Here is a 16,223-nt window from a genome sequence, read left to right on the forward strand (position 1 = left end):
ATACACACCACATGACATCATTCTGAATAAAATATAAGTACGGTAACACTTTACAATAACCATCATTTATAAATGATAAACAGATTAATTTTTTTATAGTTTATTAATGTTAAATCATCATTTATAAACCATATATAGACCATTTAGAACGGTAAATAGCTAATTTATTAATGTTAAACTATCTAAATCTTTTTAAAAATGACAAATAGATGGTATATTAATGTTTTATTTTATTTTATTTTATATTTTATGTTTTATTTATTAAAGTTTCTAGTTACTTTACCATTAACAAACAATTAAATCATAATTAATAGTTTATTAATAGTGTTAGTTGCACTCATTTTAAAATTTTTAACACCATATTAAGTAGGTTAATGATTTTGAAATGATTCATATACCTTTAAGAAATTAGTTGAAAACATTTAAAGATTAAATATGTATCTAGCACTTTGTAAATGTGAATAATTGGTTTATAAACCATCTCTAAACATCACTTAGTTGGTTATTGTAAAGTGTTACCATAAGTACATATAACAACTGATACAGCTTTAAAAAATATTTTTGCATGACCACCTGCACATAAAAGTAGTAGTCAAAGTAAATATGTCAGTCATGTATAAGGGTTTTATTAAAAAGTATTCCTTTAATTGACATTAACTGTAAAAAAAAAAAAAAAGAAGAAAAAGAGAAAAGACCCATCTCAAGGTGATGAAGTGTGACATATATGGGATTGGCAGTTGGCTCAGCTTTGTTTGTTTTGTTGTCAGGTTAATAATGTTCTGGCAGAAGCGTCAGAGACGGGCGGGGCAGCTATTCATAGGAACGGCCAGACAGCAGGTGCAGAAATCAATGAGACACGACAATACCTGTGAATGGAGAGATAAAGAAACTGACAGGCATTTAAATGAATTAGATGAATCCTCACTGCAAAAACAATGCAGCAATGTAAACATGAAAGATCCCAAAGACTTATAGTTTGCATAAGCTGTTTGCAAATGTGTTAAAACTACAACTAGAGCTTACTTTGACCTCGTATACTTTTCCCTGATACTGTCTGGTTCATTACATACCGTCGTTATGCACTTTATGTGTTTTTTATGCACACTGTTCATTGCACCTTATTTGTTTCATAGCACCAACATTTTTATACTGCATATTCATATTTATTCTGCACTGAAATTCTACTCCTTAATACATACTCCTTCTTTAGACACTTTATTTTTATTTTTACATTACATTTTATTGTATTTTATTGTATTTTTATATTTTATTGCTTGAAGTATGCCTAGGTTGTTCTTTTTTATTTAATTATTTAATTGTGTTGTTATTGTCTCTGTGTGTAATGCTGCTGCTACACTGTAATTTCCCAGCTTGGGATAAATAAAGTCTATCTATCTATCTATCTATCTATCTATCTATCTATCTATCTATCTATCTATCTATCTATCTATCTATCTATCTATCTATCTATCTATCTATCTATCTATCTATCTATCTATAACTGCAAAAACAATGCAGCAATGTAACCATGAAAGATCCCAAAGACTTAGTTTGCATCAGCTGTTTGCAAATGTGTTAAATCTACAACTAGAGCTTACTTTGACCTCTTATACTTTTCCCTGATGGCTTGTTGTGGGCGACTCTCTGCACTGCTGTATAGTTTGTAGAGGTCGGTCATGCAGGGCATGATTTCAGCCAGGGTGTAACCGGTGAAGGCATTTAAGGAGTTTGGCTAAAATATGAAAAAAAAGCTTGAAAAGTCAGATTTTGGCTTATTATTTTCTCATAAAAAGCAAGTCAGAAATGATCTGGACAAACTTACCCACAGAGATTTGTTCACAGTGTACGTAGCCACACAGTAGGCTCCAGCTGCTACTAAAGATGGAGTGTACTTTAGGAATGGATCGATTTCCAGCAAGCTTAACTCTGCTACATACTAGAGGCAAAAAACACAAACACATCGTGATCAAGGCTCATGGGAAACTGTAACTTGCGAGCATTGGAGTTATTGGATTTGCTCACCAGGGCGAGGTTCTCTGTGCTGGGACAGACGGAGTGGACGGACATGAAGAGGCGAAGGAACTGGTTGGTGGTCGGGGCGGCCAACCTGAAAGTTAAAATCTCTAGGAGGACATGCTCCATCCGGACCAGCTGCTTCTTGGTGTAGGTGCTGTCTGTGGTGTACACAAACTCGTTCAGCTCAGGAGGGTAGATCTCCTCATATTTTCTATCAGGTGACAAATCAGACAACGATAGGCTGTAAACTGTCACCAGTCATCAAGTCAGTGCAATTGTTTTTGAACCAATCTAGGACCAGAGTGGACTATAGACTGTATAAAAGAAGTGGATGTTGTGATGTCACCCATTGGTTCATGGGCTACAATTACAAGTAGTTTGGCATTTTGGAGGCAGATGTGACCATGTATACCAGGGGTCTCAAACTCAAATTACCTGGGGGCCGCTGGAGGCAGTATCAAAATGACTAAAAAAAAAAGACACAAAATTACAAAAAAAAGACACAAAATGACAGAAAAAAACTAAATTACTTAAAAAAGACACAAAATGACCAAAAAAATACACAAAATTACAAAAAAAAAAACACAAAATGACCAAAAAAGACACAAAATTACAAAAAATACACAAAATGACTGAAAAAACACTAAATTACTTACAAAGACACATAATTACAAAAAATACACAGAATTACCCAAAAAGACACAAAATATTTTTAAAAAAGACATAAAATTAACCAAAAAAGACACAAAATGACAGAAAAAAAAAACTAAATTACTAAAAAAGACACAAAATTACCCCAAAAAAAGACACAAAATTATTTTAAAAAGCGCAAACTTACCAAAAAAAGTAATTAAAGGGACCTTCCGCACACAACACGGTAAAGTGCCATTCATATAAAACTCACATTAAACTTTCATATCAAGGTGGGGGCCACAAAATATCCTCACGAGGGCCACAATTGGCCCGTGGGCCGCGAGTTTGAGACCCATGATGTATACCTACTTAAACCGGTAACCTCACTGTACTTGGCTGGCTTCTAGTTAATAAGCTTAGCATAGCTTCCATAGCGAGGTAAACCAAAAGTAAATTAGCTATTTTAATGCACAAACTACCATGCACTGTAAAACTTTTTACTGTTAAATTACAGAAAATTACTGGCAGCAGTTTCGCCAGTAAGTTACTATAAAATTTACAGTACCTTTACTGTATTATAGAAATACAGGTCCGTTTACTGACAAACTGTCTCGTAACGCAGAAAAAAAATATTGGTTAATGAGGTAATAAATCAAGTGAGAATTTTAATACAGTCCAATTTCTTTTTGCAACCAGTGAGTCGCCCCCAGCTGGCCATTAGTCAGAATGCAGGTTTTGCATTGGCTTCACTTTTTTAGACCCGGAGGCTACGTCCACTTCTTATATGCTATCTACAGACTACACAGAGGACATATCAAATTTTTAAAAACACAAACATATTCTTACGCAGCAATCAGTAATGCAGCTGTGCCAATCAGCTGCAGCTTGCCCCGTTTCACATTAGCAGTGCAGGAGAGAAAGCGGTCCAAATAATTGACAGCGAGGTGCAGAGTTTCAGTACGAAGCTTGTATTCTACGACGACTTCCACCAGCCAGTCCACCAGGATGACCCGCATGCCGTTGGTGATCTCTGGATGTCTCTCGATGTAGCCTGGCCTCGGCCTGGACCTCAGCTGACAAACAAACACAATCAGTTATCGTGAGGAAAACATTATAGTCAGGCGGCTTAGCCAAATAAAGGGGACACGCTGGACAAAAGCACCACATTTTTTCCACATACTCTCTATCACCATAAGTTTCAATTTTTGGTAGGAGCCACTTCATCAAGATTGTGGATCGGAGATGGCAGCCATATAAAGTCTATGAGGAATGCTTTATCTTCTAAGCCACTTAGAAGGTCAATCTGGGTGTCAAAATCTACATTTTCTGGGTCAAGAAATCATTTAAAGCTATTGAGAATATCACTATCACGATTATTTGATCAAATAGATATGTTCATTTTCACCCAGACTGGTAGGTCTGCAAGTGCTGCAGCAGGGAATCCTGAGCTGAAAATGTTTGGAGTCTATATTCATGGGAGAGTTCAGATTAGCTGCCATGTACACTGCTCAAAAAAATCAAGGGAACGCTTTCATCTCATGTCAGATCTTGACTAACAAATTATTTACAGTGAGTCATCTAGTGATATTCTCAATCGCTTTAAATGATTTTTTGACCCAGAAAATGTAGATTTTTACACTCAGATTGACCTTCTAAGTGGCTTGGAAGATATATTGGTTCTCATAGACTTTATATGGCTGCCATCTCCAATCCGCAATCTTGATGAAGTGGCTCATACCAAAAATTGAAACTTATGGTGATAGAGTATGTGGAAAAAATTTGGTGCTTTTGTCCGGCGTGTCCCCTTTCTTCTTAAATCTGGTCCTAACCGCCTGACTATTATGACTACAATGCATTTAATGCTCCAAACACAGTGGAATAAATTATTAAGTTCAGATCATTTTCGCACTTCACTCTCCCTCAAGCACAGGTGGATGTCGTCTGCATACTGGGAGACATGCAGCACCTCCTCTGACATCAGGGATTCATTCGGGTTGGACTGCATGGAAGCATCCTGGTCTGAATCTAGAATAGCAAAACAGCAGCTGAGTAAATAGCAACCTGGTCTCACAGAAATCCGTGAAATAGCCACGGATTTCGCTTAACTCAAAATCCGTGGAATAGCCACGGAATCGCTCAAATTTCCGTGAAACTGACACGGATTTCGCTACAATGCAAGTTAATGACAGTCATATCCCGTGGCTATTCCATGGATATTTGTTCCTATTGGTTTGTTCCAAGTCACGTGACTTTCAAGGTCCCGGCGGTCAGAACAAAAAACATGGCGGACAGTTCTCTTATTTTTAGTGAAAAAATCAATATTTTGACTTAGTTTCTGCATAAAAATGGATTTTGATCACATTTCTAGCGAGAAATATATGTTTTATTTTCTAAATATTCACTCAGTGAATGTACATAATCACTTTGTATGTTGGAATAGCCAAGGGAAAATTAACTTGCATTGTAGCGAAATTCGTGTCAGTTTCACGGAAATTTGAGCAATTCCGTGGCTATTCCACGGATTTCTGTGAGACCAGGTTGGTAAAAAGACTGCACAAGGAAAAAGTCTTCAGTATTTGCCACACTCACTTGAACTCAATTCCAGCAGGAGTCTCAAATCTTCGTTTTGCCAGGCAGCAGTTTCATCATCTAGGTAATAGCTGTCTGAAACCACTTCCTGGCCAGACGCAGCCAGAACAACTTCACAAGCCTCCTCAACATAAACGTCGTAGCTGGAGCTGGAGGGACGGTCCAGGAAGGCCAGCTGGGAGCTGTCTGAGATCGAACTGTGCTTGGAAAACTGGCTTCCCTGCAAGGTTATAATAGTTTTGGATTTTTCATTAGTTTTAGTTTTAATTTCGTTGTGAATTTTTGTTTTCATATTCAGTTAGTTTTAGTTAGTTTTTAGAGTGAGTTTGCTAGTTTTAGTTTAGTTTTTATTTTTTGAAAATGCTTAGTTTTAGTTTAGTTTTTATTAGTTTTAGTGTTAGTTTTAGTTTTTTTGTAATGGGCTATGTGCCTTTATTTCCTTTGGTTTATCATCTCAGCCCCAATAAGGTTATTAACTCTTACAGTTCTGGGTGTTTTGTATTTTGGTTCCAGTCTCAGTAAACATATTTACTGTGTTCCTGCATGTTCCAATAGAAACACTGAATTATGAATGAAAAAAGTTGACAAAAACGAAAACTACGGACATTTTCACTATAATTTTAGTTAGTTTTAGTTAGTTTTGTAACCACACAATACAGTTTCAGTTAGTTATCGTTTTTTAAAAAACTCTTGTTTTTATTTTTATTTCAGTTAATGAAAATGTTTTTTCAATTTTAGTTTTCGTTATTTTGTTAGTTTTCGTTAACTATAATAACCTTGGTTCCCTGTGTAGAGAGATGAATCGACTTTGCCAAATTAAGTTGAAATGTGAGGGGGAATAGAAATAGAAACGCCCACTGTGCTCTTCTTACTCACCTGGCTGAGGGATCGACCGCGCTGCTCGTTTTCTGACAACACTCCGAGGACGGTGCGCTGCTTGGCTCTCTGGACCTGCAGCGCATCACTTTTGTTTGAAGAAGGAACGTTTTCTTTGCTGGTGCGATTGCCACAGAGGGCATTGGAGCTGAAGTTCATCTTTGAACAAAGAGATGGGGAAAGATAGAGTCATGGTTGCAGGAAAGAAAAAGCAACAGAAACACTGTAAATCTTCACATGAAGGTTTTCTATCTTATGTTGTATTTGTCAGTTCCCTGTCTGTACATGAAGCCTTTAGTTCCTAACCTGAAAAGGGCTTCAAGATCAATCTGAGAGGGTCGTAAATTAATTAAATTGATAGCTAAGACAAACATTTTTTTACATATTTTCTAACAAATAGCAACATTACTGCAGTATTCACTTTTTATGTTACTCTTCACTTCAGATAGAAGTAGCAGCAGTACATAATATGAACATTTTGTTAAATGCAATAAATATACTTATTCCCATCTAGAAGGCTTGTGACTGAATATTTTGTTTGCTCCGATTTCAGAGATAGTGAAATATTTAGATCACATTAAATGTCATTTTCCTATTGGGTTAAGATATTTCAAGGTTTATCTGAGACTTTCATATTAAGCATATTAAACCAGAGCCAGTTCTTGTGAACATGGATCTCTCTTTATCAAACAACCAGAAGAATGGGATTTGTTTTGTGACACTGTTAGCGAGAAGAATAATTCTGCTGAACTGGAAACAAAAAAATCCTCCTATCAGTCTATCGAGCTATAATGAACGATATAATGAAACATTTGCAGTTAGAAAAAATAAAATTCATCCTGAGAGGTAAGATAGATACTTTTTACACAATATGGCAGCCATTTATGGACTATTATACCAAATATAACCCCATGAAAAATTAACAACTTCACATTTTGGAAAAATTAACACCCTCCGAGTTGTATTATTAATATTTAAATCTCTTTTATTTGTAAACCTTATTTTTGTTTTGCTATTTGATTTGACTCCACCTAGGTTTTTTTATTTGTTTGTTTTTTGTGTTTTTTTATTGCTTTTATTTTTCTACTATCATTCTGCTCTTTTGTGTTGATTTCAAGCATAAATGAACATGTACCTTCTTTATTTTTGTATGTGAATGAAAGAAAAAAAATCCCAATAAAGAGAAGTTTGAAAAAAAAATGTAATTTTCAAGATATCAATTTCATCTAGGGCTCAAATTGAAGCTTACAGATGTGGGAAGTTTTCTATACAAGATATCAACCATAAGGTGCTGGGAAATAATCGTTTTTGAAGAGGATTTGTCAAGTGTCTTTTTTTTGTGGGTCATTCTTGGGAAGTCATGGTTGATATTTTAAAATTGAATGACAGTAAGCTCCAGTATCTTATTTTGCTACTGTCTCCTTTCTTTCAGGTCCTGTGTCAAAGTCCATACTTGTATGACTGTCAATGCAATTGTAATACCTAAACATTTTTATTTATATAACTACCAAAACATGTCTCAAAAAAGCCAACAGGAAATAATAGTGAACAAAAGGTAGCAAAAATACAGAACCAGAGGACAAAAGTAAAAGTACACGTTATGCAGAATGGACCCACTCAGAGTGTTTTATATATATCAAGTATATTATTGGATTAATATTATGATGTATTTATGTAAGCAGCACAAGTAATCACATGTAATTTGATCAAGTTAGGGATCGTTTTAACTATTTAATATACTGTTACAAGGTTTAATTAAAAAACAACAAGTCAAATCACTTTAAATGTATTTTTTTATGTTAAATCTCGACCTGTAAAGTAACTAAAGCTGTCAGCTAAATGTAGTGGAGTAAAAAGTACAATATTTGCCTCTAAAATGTAGTGGAGTAGAAGTATAAAGTTACATAAAATGGAAATACTCAAGTAAAGTACAAGTAAGTCAAAATTGTACTTAAGTAGAGTACTTGAGTAAATGTACTTTGTTACTTTACGCCACTGTATATGTTAGTCATATTGATTAGGTGGTTATTTTATGGACAAAATGCACCATCCATATTGGCCCAAGGCTAACCATTTTTTAATTTAGGCCTACAACAGTACTTAATTTACAGCGAAATTTTCACTGGCCCCATAATTGGAAAATAATAATAATAATAATAATAATAATAAAATTCATGAATTGTGTCTTGTAATTAACATGTGATTACTAATATTTGAATTAATTAATTACACTTTTTAACATTTAACTCTCCTGTGCGCAGTGGTGGAATGTAACAAAGTACATTTACTCAAGTACTGTACTTAAGTACAATTTTGAGGTACATGTACTTTACTTGAGTATTTCCATTTTATGTGATTTTATACTTCTACTCCACTACATTTAGAGGCAAATATTGGAATTTTTACTCCACTTAATTTAGCTTTAGACAGCTTTAGTTACTTTACAGGTCGAGATTTAACATGAAAAACATGATCAATTTAAAGTGATTAGACATTTTATTAAATTAAACCAATAACAGTATATTTAGAGGTTAAAATGAGCCCTGGCTTGAGAAAACAAACCACTGCTTAGATAATTGCATCAAAAACAATAATTTAATAATATATTTGACAACCTGAGTGGGTCCATTCTGCATAATGAGTACTTTTAGTACTTCAAGTACATTTTGCTATCGCATGCTGATATTTTTGTACTTTTACTCAAGTAAGGTTTTGAATGCAGGACCTTTACTTGTACTGGAGTAATCTCACATTGTAGTATTAGTACTTTTACTTAAGTAAGGGATCTGAAAACTTGTTCCACCACTGCCTGTGCGCAGGAACAATGAATATGTCGGAAACATAATTGCCATGGTTACAAAGATCAATCAGTTCATCCATCACAGAAACACTAAAACTGAGACCAACATTAATCAAAAACAAGGCAGCAAACTGCAGCAGAGTATCAGCCGAACATCAGCTTCCGATCTGTCTATTAACATATTAAACATATTAAACATATTGTCTGCAAACTCACCGTGAAAAGGATCAAAGTGGTTTTAACAGTTGAACGTTGCGTTATGAAGCGGAAAGCTGCATTCCACTGAGGCGGAGAAATCACCGGAAACTTTCTGATTTGTGGTGTTTTTGTAGTCAAACAGCGACCTCTGGCTGAGATCAGAGATTTAAAGCAGCCGGATGTTTTTAATCCTGTCAGATTAAAGTTTCCTTCAGGTTTTCCTCATCAGCTGTTTCCTCTGAACGGCTCTCTGACCAATCACGAGCCAGACGGCAACAACTGATGACGCGCTGCGTCAGGAACTCCAGACTGGATTCATCAATATTCACTTTATTTGTAAATTAAATACATTTGTGGTTTTTCAGCTCTGCCCCAAGTACACAAGCACGGGTTCATTAGAAGAAATTAATTGTAATTATTTACACTACTGGTCAAAAGTTTTCCAGAATTTAATTTAAAATTATGCCTCAGTGTACTCTGAAATTAATGCACATTTGCAACTTTTAAAATTCTTGATTGAGCATGATAGTGTTTTGAAAGTAAAAAAAAAAGATTCAAAATCACATTTTATGTTGGACTAAAGGACTAAAAAAAAAGACACAAAATGACAAAAAAAGACACCAAAAGACACAAAATGACTAAAAAAAAGACACAAAATGACCAAAAAAAGACACAAAATGACCAAAAAAGACAGAAAATGACCAAAAAAAGACACAAAATGACTAAAAAAAGACACAAAATGACAAAAAAGACACAAAATGACCAAAAAAAGACACAAAATGACTTACAAAGACATGAAAAGAATTCAAAAATGGACAAAATAGCCCAAGACTCCATAGAGTTAAGTTGTTAACCCATTTCTTGTTCCCTGAAAAAGGCCTACTTGTATAATTCTGAAATGTACATTATTTTCCAGTTTTGGTTAAGCTTACCTTTTTTTATTTACCTCTGGCAGTTCACCACTTACCTTTGGACCCTTTCAAGCTGTTCATTTGACTTGAACTGCTTGAATTTCAATAAAAAACTGGAAAAATTGGGGTGTTCTAAAACTTTGGACCGGTAGTGTATGTTATGCATTTTTTACAGTAAATTTGTACGAATTTTTCTTTAGCTCTGAACATTGATTTCATTATTTATTTCTGTAACAAGACTATTGAATGTACATTTGTTTTAAAAATTGACCACCAAAATTCCACACAATAAGATTAGTAAGGAAAAGGAATGGATTTTATAAAATGCTAATGAGCAATTTTAAACAGTTACCTCAATACGATACTTTCTCTGGTTCACATAAAAATGTCTCACATCTCCAGAACAAAACATTATTAAAGCAAGTTGCAAACTGTTTTAGCAGAGTTCTATTTATGCATTTTTGTGTCCAACCTGTTTTGTCTCCCTGTTTCCAAGATCTGTATCCCAGATTTGTGCTTGATGTCATCTTTAAAGCAGTTTATCGTAGATTTTAGTGGGATTTATTATTATTAATGCTCACAAATCTGGATTTTCCCTTTCAGCTGGTAACTGCCAATTCACTGCAGTTTCTCCTCGTCCTGTTTTCTGTTTCTACAAATGGTGAAAATAAACCAGGATGAAAGCGAAGCTGCTTCAGTCAGTTTTGTCCTCAGCTGCACAAACTCTACATTATTCAACATATACACTGTTATTGCCTTTGTTGTTACTGTTACAGAAGCTGTTTGGCTGCATCCAACATCAGATGAGTGTAAATTATTTTCATGCCAGAATTGTTTGTACTCTTCACTCTAGCTCAGAGGTGTCAAACTCTGGCCCACGGGCCAAATTTGGCCCGCAGTATAATTATATTTGGCCCGCAAGGCAATACCAAATTGTTATTATTATACAGCGCAAATAATACTACAAATCCCAGAATGCTCTGCTGGTGTTTTGGCTTGAACACAGTACACTGTAAAAAAAAAAAAACCCTGTTGTTTTTACGGTAAAAAACCGGCAGCTGTGGTTGCCAGAACTTTACCGTAATAAAAACGGTTGAACTTTTTTAAATATTACGGTAAAAAGATTTTAGCACTGTTGATTTCATGTTTAAGATTGCCATTTTACTCCATTTTTTACTGTATAAAAATAAGGTTTTTCCATCAAAAGAAATGCTTTTCTGCCATATAATTGAAAAGAAAATACTTTATAAATGCCGCATGCATTTATTATTATTCTTTTACAAATGATAAATGCAAAAATTACAGTGATGACTTGTATATATTACATTAAATACATATTACAGTGTATTTTACAGTGGAGTAATATATTTTTCAAAAAACAAAACTGTAAAAAATACTGTTTTGGCTGATATATACATTTATGTTGTTTCATTGTTAATGAAACTGAATTAACTCATTTATCATTTTACGGTCTTTTACTGTTTAGCAGTTTTTCACCGTAAAAACTACAGACATTTTTTACAGTGTAGAACAGTGTGGAGCAAACTGAGCAACAATTAAAGTTGTCTTTATGCACTTTTTCTTGCTAGTCCTAGGCTTGAATGGCTGCACATTCATTGAAGGATATTATTATTAGTCATTTGGTTTATTATTGTTATTTTATTCTTACATTTATTTTTAGCCTGTGGAAAAAGATTACTGTTAAATTTAAATTTAAAGAAGGCCGCATATAAAATAAAGGGACATACGATTTTTATTTACATTTTATTTAAGAAATTAATGCCATTGATGTGTTTGTTTGTTTTATTTGATATTCGATTTTGCATGTTTGCAATATTAAGTTATATCAAGCTTTGCTTGTTGCATTTCGTTTGAACTTGTTTAGGTTAATTTTTTCAATAAATATCAATGTTGGCCCGCGACTTTGTCCAAGTTTTACATTTTGGCAGTTCACAGTTCAATTAAATAAATTGTAAAATCTGAGATATTTAAACAAGTGGAAACAAGACAAAGGGTTGCTATAGAAAGCTGTTAAAAATGTTTTTCTGCAAGTTGTACACTGTCCAGCAGATGGCAGGCTTTCTCTTCAGAAATAAAACTCTGACGCTTTTCATCTGCACTAAACCCAGCAGACTTTTGACATGTAATGTCAAATAACCATTTAAGGGCTTGTCAGATTATGTAACCGTATAGATAGAGAGTCTCATCACAGGGCTACAGCACCAAGACGTCACACAGCAGCAACAGCTTTGGATACATTCATATTTTATAGTATGACATTGTGGTGACCCTGCTCAATCTAATTTCACAAATTACCACAAAACCTTTGCTCAACCAGACTCCTCAGGGACGGAGATGTTGCAAAGGAGTGAAATACTCATCTGATTAAAATATCAAAGCAACTCAAAGTCTTTCTTTGCCTGCAAAGCAAGCGGATGTTGCTTGGAATAGATAGATAGATAGATAGATGGATAGATAGATAGATAGATAGATAGATAGATAGATAGATAGATAGATAGATAGATAGATAGATAGATAGATAGATAGATAGATAGATAGATAGATAGATAGATAGATAGATAGATAGATAGATAGATAGATAGATAGATAGATAGATAGATAGATAGATAGATAGATAGATAGATAGATAGATAGATAGATAGATAGATAGATAGATAGATGGGTAGGAAGGGAATAAGGGAATAAGGAAGGAAGGAAGGAAATAAGAAAGGAAGGTAGGTAGGAAATAAGGAAGGAAGGTAGGTAGGAAATAAGGAAGGAAGGAAGGAAGATAGATAGATAGATAGATAGATAGATAGATAGATAGATAGATAGATAGATAGATAGATAGATAGATAGATAGATAGATAGATAGATAGATAGATAGATAGATAGATAGATAGATAGATAGATAGATAGATAGATAGATGGATAGATAGATGGGTAGGAAGGGAATAAGGGAATAAGGAAGGAAGGAAGGAAGGAAATAAGAAAGGAAGGTAGGTAGGAAATAAGGAAGGAAGGTAGGTAGGAAATAAGGAAGGAAGGAAGGAAGGAAGATAGATAGATAGATAGATAGATAGATAGATGGGTAGGAAGGGAATAAAGGAATAAGGAAGGAAGGAAGGAAATAAGGAAGGAAGGAAGGAAATAAGGAAGGAAGGAAGGAAATAAGGAAGGAAGGAAGATGGATGGATGGATGGATAGATAGATGGATAGATGGATAGATAGATAGATAGATAGATAGATAGATAGATAGATAGATAGATAGATAGATAGATAGATAGATAGATAGATAGATAGATAGATAGATAGATAGATAGATAGATAGATAGATAGATAGATAGATAGATAGATAGATAGATAGATAGATAGATAGACTTTATTTATCCCAAGCTGGGAAATGACAGTGTAGCAGCAGCATTACACACAGAGACAATAACAACACAATTAAATAAAAAGAACAACCTAGGCATACTTCAAGCAGTGAAATATAAAAATACAATAAAATACAATAAAAAATAAAGTGTCTAAAGAAAAAGTGTCTAAAGAAGGAGTATGTATTAAGGAGTAGAATATAATTCCAGTGCAGAATAAATATGAATATACAGTATAAAAATGTTGGTGCTATGAAACAAATAAGGTGCAATGAACAGTGTGCATAAAAAACACATAAAGTGCATTGTTACGGTGATGATAATGATGATGATCACATTTTTAGTCACAGGCACAAACGCAGGCAGCTAACTGTGGAGCAGGTCTGGAGCGTGGGAGGACCAGGGGCTTTAACCTCACGCTGCAGCTGAGTTGCTCCAGTGGAGCAACGGGGGATTACGGATCCAACTGGCAATCTTTTGGTCACAAGGCTGCTTCTTGAACCTTCAGCCAACCGGCACTGTTCTACTTTCCTGATGGCTGTATTTAATGGAAGCTTCCTTCAGTTTTTGTGTGAATTTATGGTTGTAAAATTGTCTAACCTCCAAATTCAACAGTGCGTTTCACCTCTGATCAAATGTAAGAGTTTCCTTTATGCTTGTTCTTTCTTTGTATAAATTGGTTGGATCCTTGAAGTTTCAGTCCATCACTGAGGAAATCTATCCTGGTCAAACACCATACATTTATCTAAAGATAAGACATTTCCCCTGCAAAGAGTTGAACATCATCAGAAATCTAAGTCACCACCAGAAATGTGGTTACATTTTTGCTAAATTAAAACATTCCAGACCCCAAAAAGCATGTAATAACTAATATTATACAGCAACACAGGGAACAGTGTTGTTGTATATTTTCTGTGATTGTGTAAGACACAGATGCTGTTACCACAAAACACTATTTTATTTATAAAAATGGTAATTTCATCATCAAAGTCAAAATATAATGTAACTCTGAGAGTGTAATTCTATACTATAATAGACTTAATGTTATATTTACTACAAGAAGACTGAAAGACAAAATGTAGTTGCTGTTAAATTTCAAAAACATTCAAAACTATATTACCAATCACTCCAACTAAACTTAAACCAAAACTACACTTGGAAAAAGTATTTTTAATAACATGCTAGATTAAATTGCCGATAATCAGTTTTGGTATTTACAACATGACACAATTTCATTTTACCAAAATTAAATTCTGACAAGATTATATTTGCTGTTATCTGGACGGATAATCATAAAGTCAAAGATAATTAAGTCATGTTTTTTTCTCAGACTTACTGAATCTTTTTCTTATGCAGCTGCTGTTGCTCAGGTGTTAGGAGCACATTTCCACAACCATGTGTAGTTTATCGTTTGTGTAAAATTTCACAGTTTGTGAAGCTGATAAACAGATATCCATAACCTCTGCACACGGTACGGGGAGTAATTCTCTCTGGAAGATAAGATGCATTGGAACTTTGTTCTAGCTCGGACCGATGAATTATCCTCACCTGTTTGGTCCAGTAGAGATGGGAGACAAGGCTTTGGCTTTTTTATTAGGTGTTGGGCTTAATATATATTTTTTGGGGGGGTTTATTTAAATTTTTTTTGTTTATTTTGGTTGAAAGGACGCTACTCTTTATAGAAGCAATGTTTGCCTGGATTCATGATGTCCAGGATTACAATCAATGATACTGGTTATAGCTGTATTATTTTGTTTTGTTTTTTTTGTATTTTATTTGTTTTCTGATCAAATGCATTTGACCAATTATTCCTAAACATTTAATCCAAATGGCTATCATTCAATGGTTTGATTCTACAAACTGTCTTTTAAATTTGTGCTGCATTTTGTAATGAACTTTGTGCTGCACTTTTCTAATGTATTTTGGAATGTATTTTTACTGTTGAAGTTGTTGTAGGACTGTTGAGTATTACTTGTTGGAATGTGGAGCCCAGGAAGACGAGCAAACTTCCACGGCACAAGCTAATGGGGATCCTTTAACCCATTGAAGCCTGGAAAGCGTGTACGTCGTTTTGTAGTATTTGTATAAGCTCTTAAATACTTTTTGAATTTCATTTCTATCTGCTACAGAGGCTGAAAAATCTATTATTTAGTAGGAGCGTTGACACTTCTGTTGAATTTCCAGAAAAACTTCAGGTTTTAGGGGCTTATTTTGAAATCGCCCAGAGGTTTTACAGGTGTTTTAGGCCTCAATGGGTTAATAAAAACATTAAAAAAACCATAAAACATCCTCTCAAAATAAAAAAAAATCAATATCTGGTCACACTGTTCTGAAAGAAAGGACTGAGCAAACACACACACATGCATTCATTCTTACACACAAACACAAACACAAACACAAACACCTGGTGGGGGACACAAAGTCTCTCTGCCTTCCTGTCTTTTTATCCCTCTTCCTCATTTCCGTTCAGTCCCTGAGCAGATGCAGATTGCTTATGACAGATAGCATTGGGCTGCTGCCATTTCATTAACGTGATGTATTGCTGGTGACAGGCTCGGACCAGCTGGGTTGGGGGGGTTTGGGGGGGGTCACCTCAAAAATACTGTGCCAGGCAGGAAAATCCTCCCACCGGGGGATAGACACATCTCCTCCGGTGGTGTTCTCCTGCTGGGAGCCATCACAGCTGAGATTGTGTCTCACCCTGCAGCACAGAAAAAATTAGTTCAGAAAACACAGACAGGCAACTAACCTGCAGGATGAGGAGATGCAGGAGATGAAAGAGAACCCAATCTGCCGAGCTTTATCCATTTTTATCAGCCGTTT

At 34.7% G+C, this 16,223-nt stretch overlaps 1 protein-coding gene across 2 annotated transcripts; it reads right to left on the reverse strand.

Moving 5' to 3' along the window:
- Window positions 1-526: 526 nt before the first annotated feature.
- ccna1 (cyclin A1) lies at window positions 527-9,386 on the reverse strand. 2 transcript variants are annotated; one of them, XM_059351441.1, is made up of 9 exons: window positions 9,131-9,386; window positions 6,115-6,273; window positions 5,239-5,458; window positions 4,559-4,674; window positions 3,496-3,722; window positions 2,023-2,227; window positions 1,823-1,936; window positions 1,605-1,732; window positions 527-866 (listed from the first exon to the last, which is right to left on the reverse strand). In XM_059351441.1, the coding sequence occupies exons 2-9, from the start codon at window positions 6,271-6,273 to the stop codon at window positions 815-817; spliced, it is 1,221 nt and encodes a 406-aa protein (XP_059207424.1). In that variant the 5' UTR covers window positions 9,131-9,386; the 3' UTR covers window positions 527-814. The 2 variants fall into 2 exon arrangements, with proteins under 2 accessions (XP_059207424.1, XP_059207423.1); XM_059351440.1 differs by having other exon boundaries at window positions 1,599-1,732.
- Between the last annotated feature and the right edge of the window lie 6,837 nt (window positions 9,387-16,223).

The sequence above is a fragment of the Centropristis striata genome, chromosome 15 (assembly GCF_030273125.1).
Source record: "Centropristis striata isolate RG_2023a ecotype Rhode Island chromosome 15, C.striata_1.0, whole genome shotgun sequence".
NCBI classification, from domain to species: Eukaryota; Metazoa; Chordata; class Actinopteri; order Perciformes; family Serranidae; genus Centropristis; species Centropristis striata.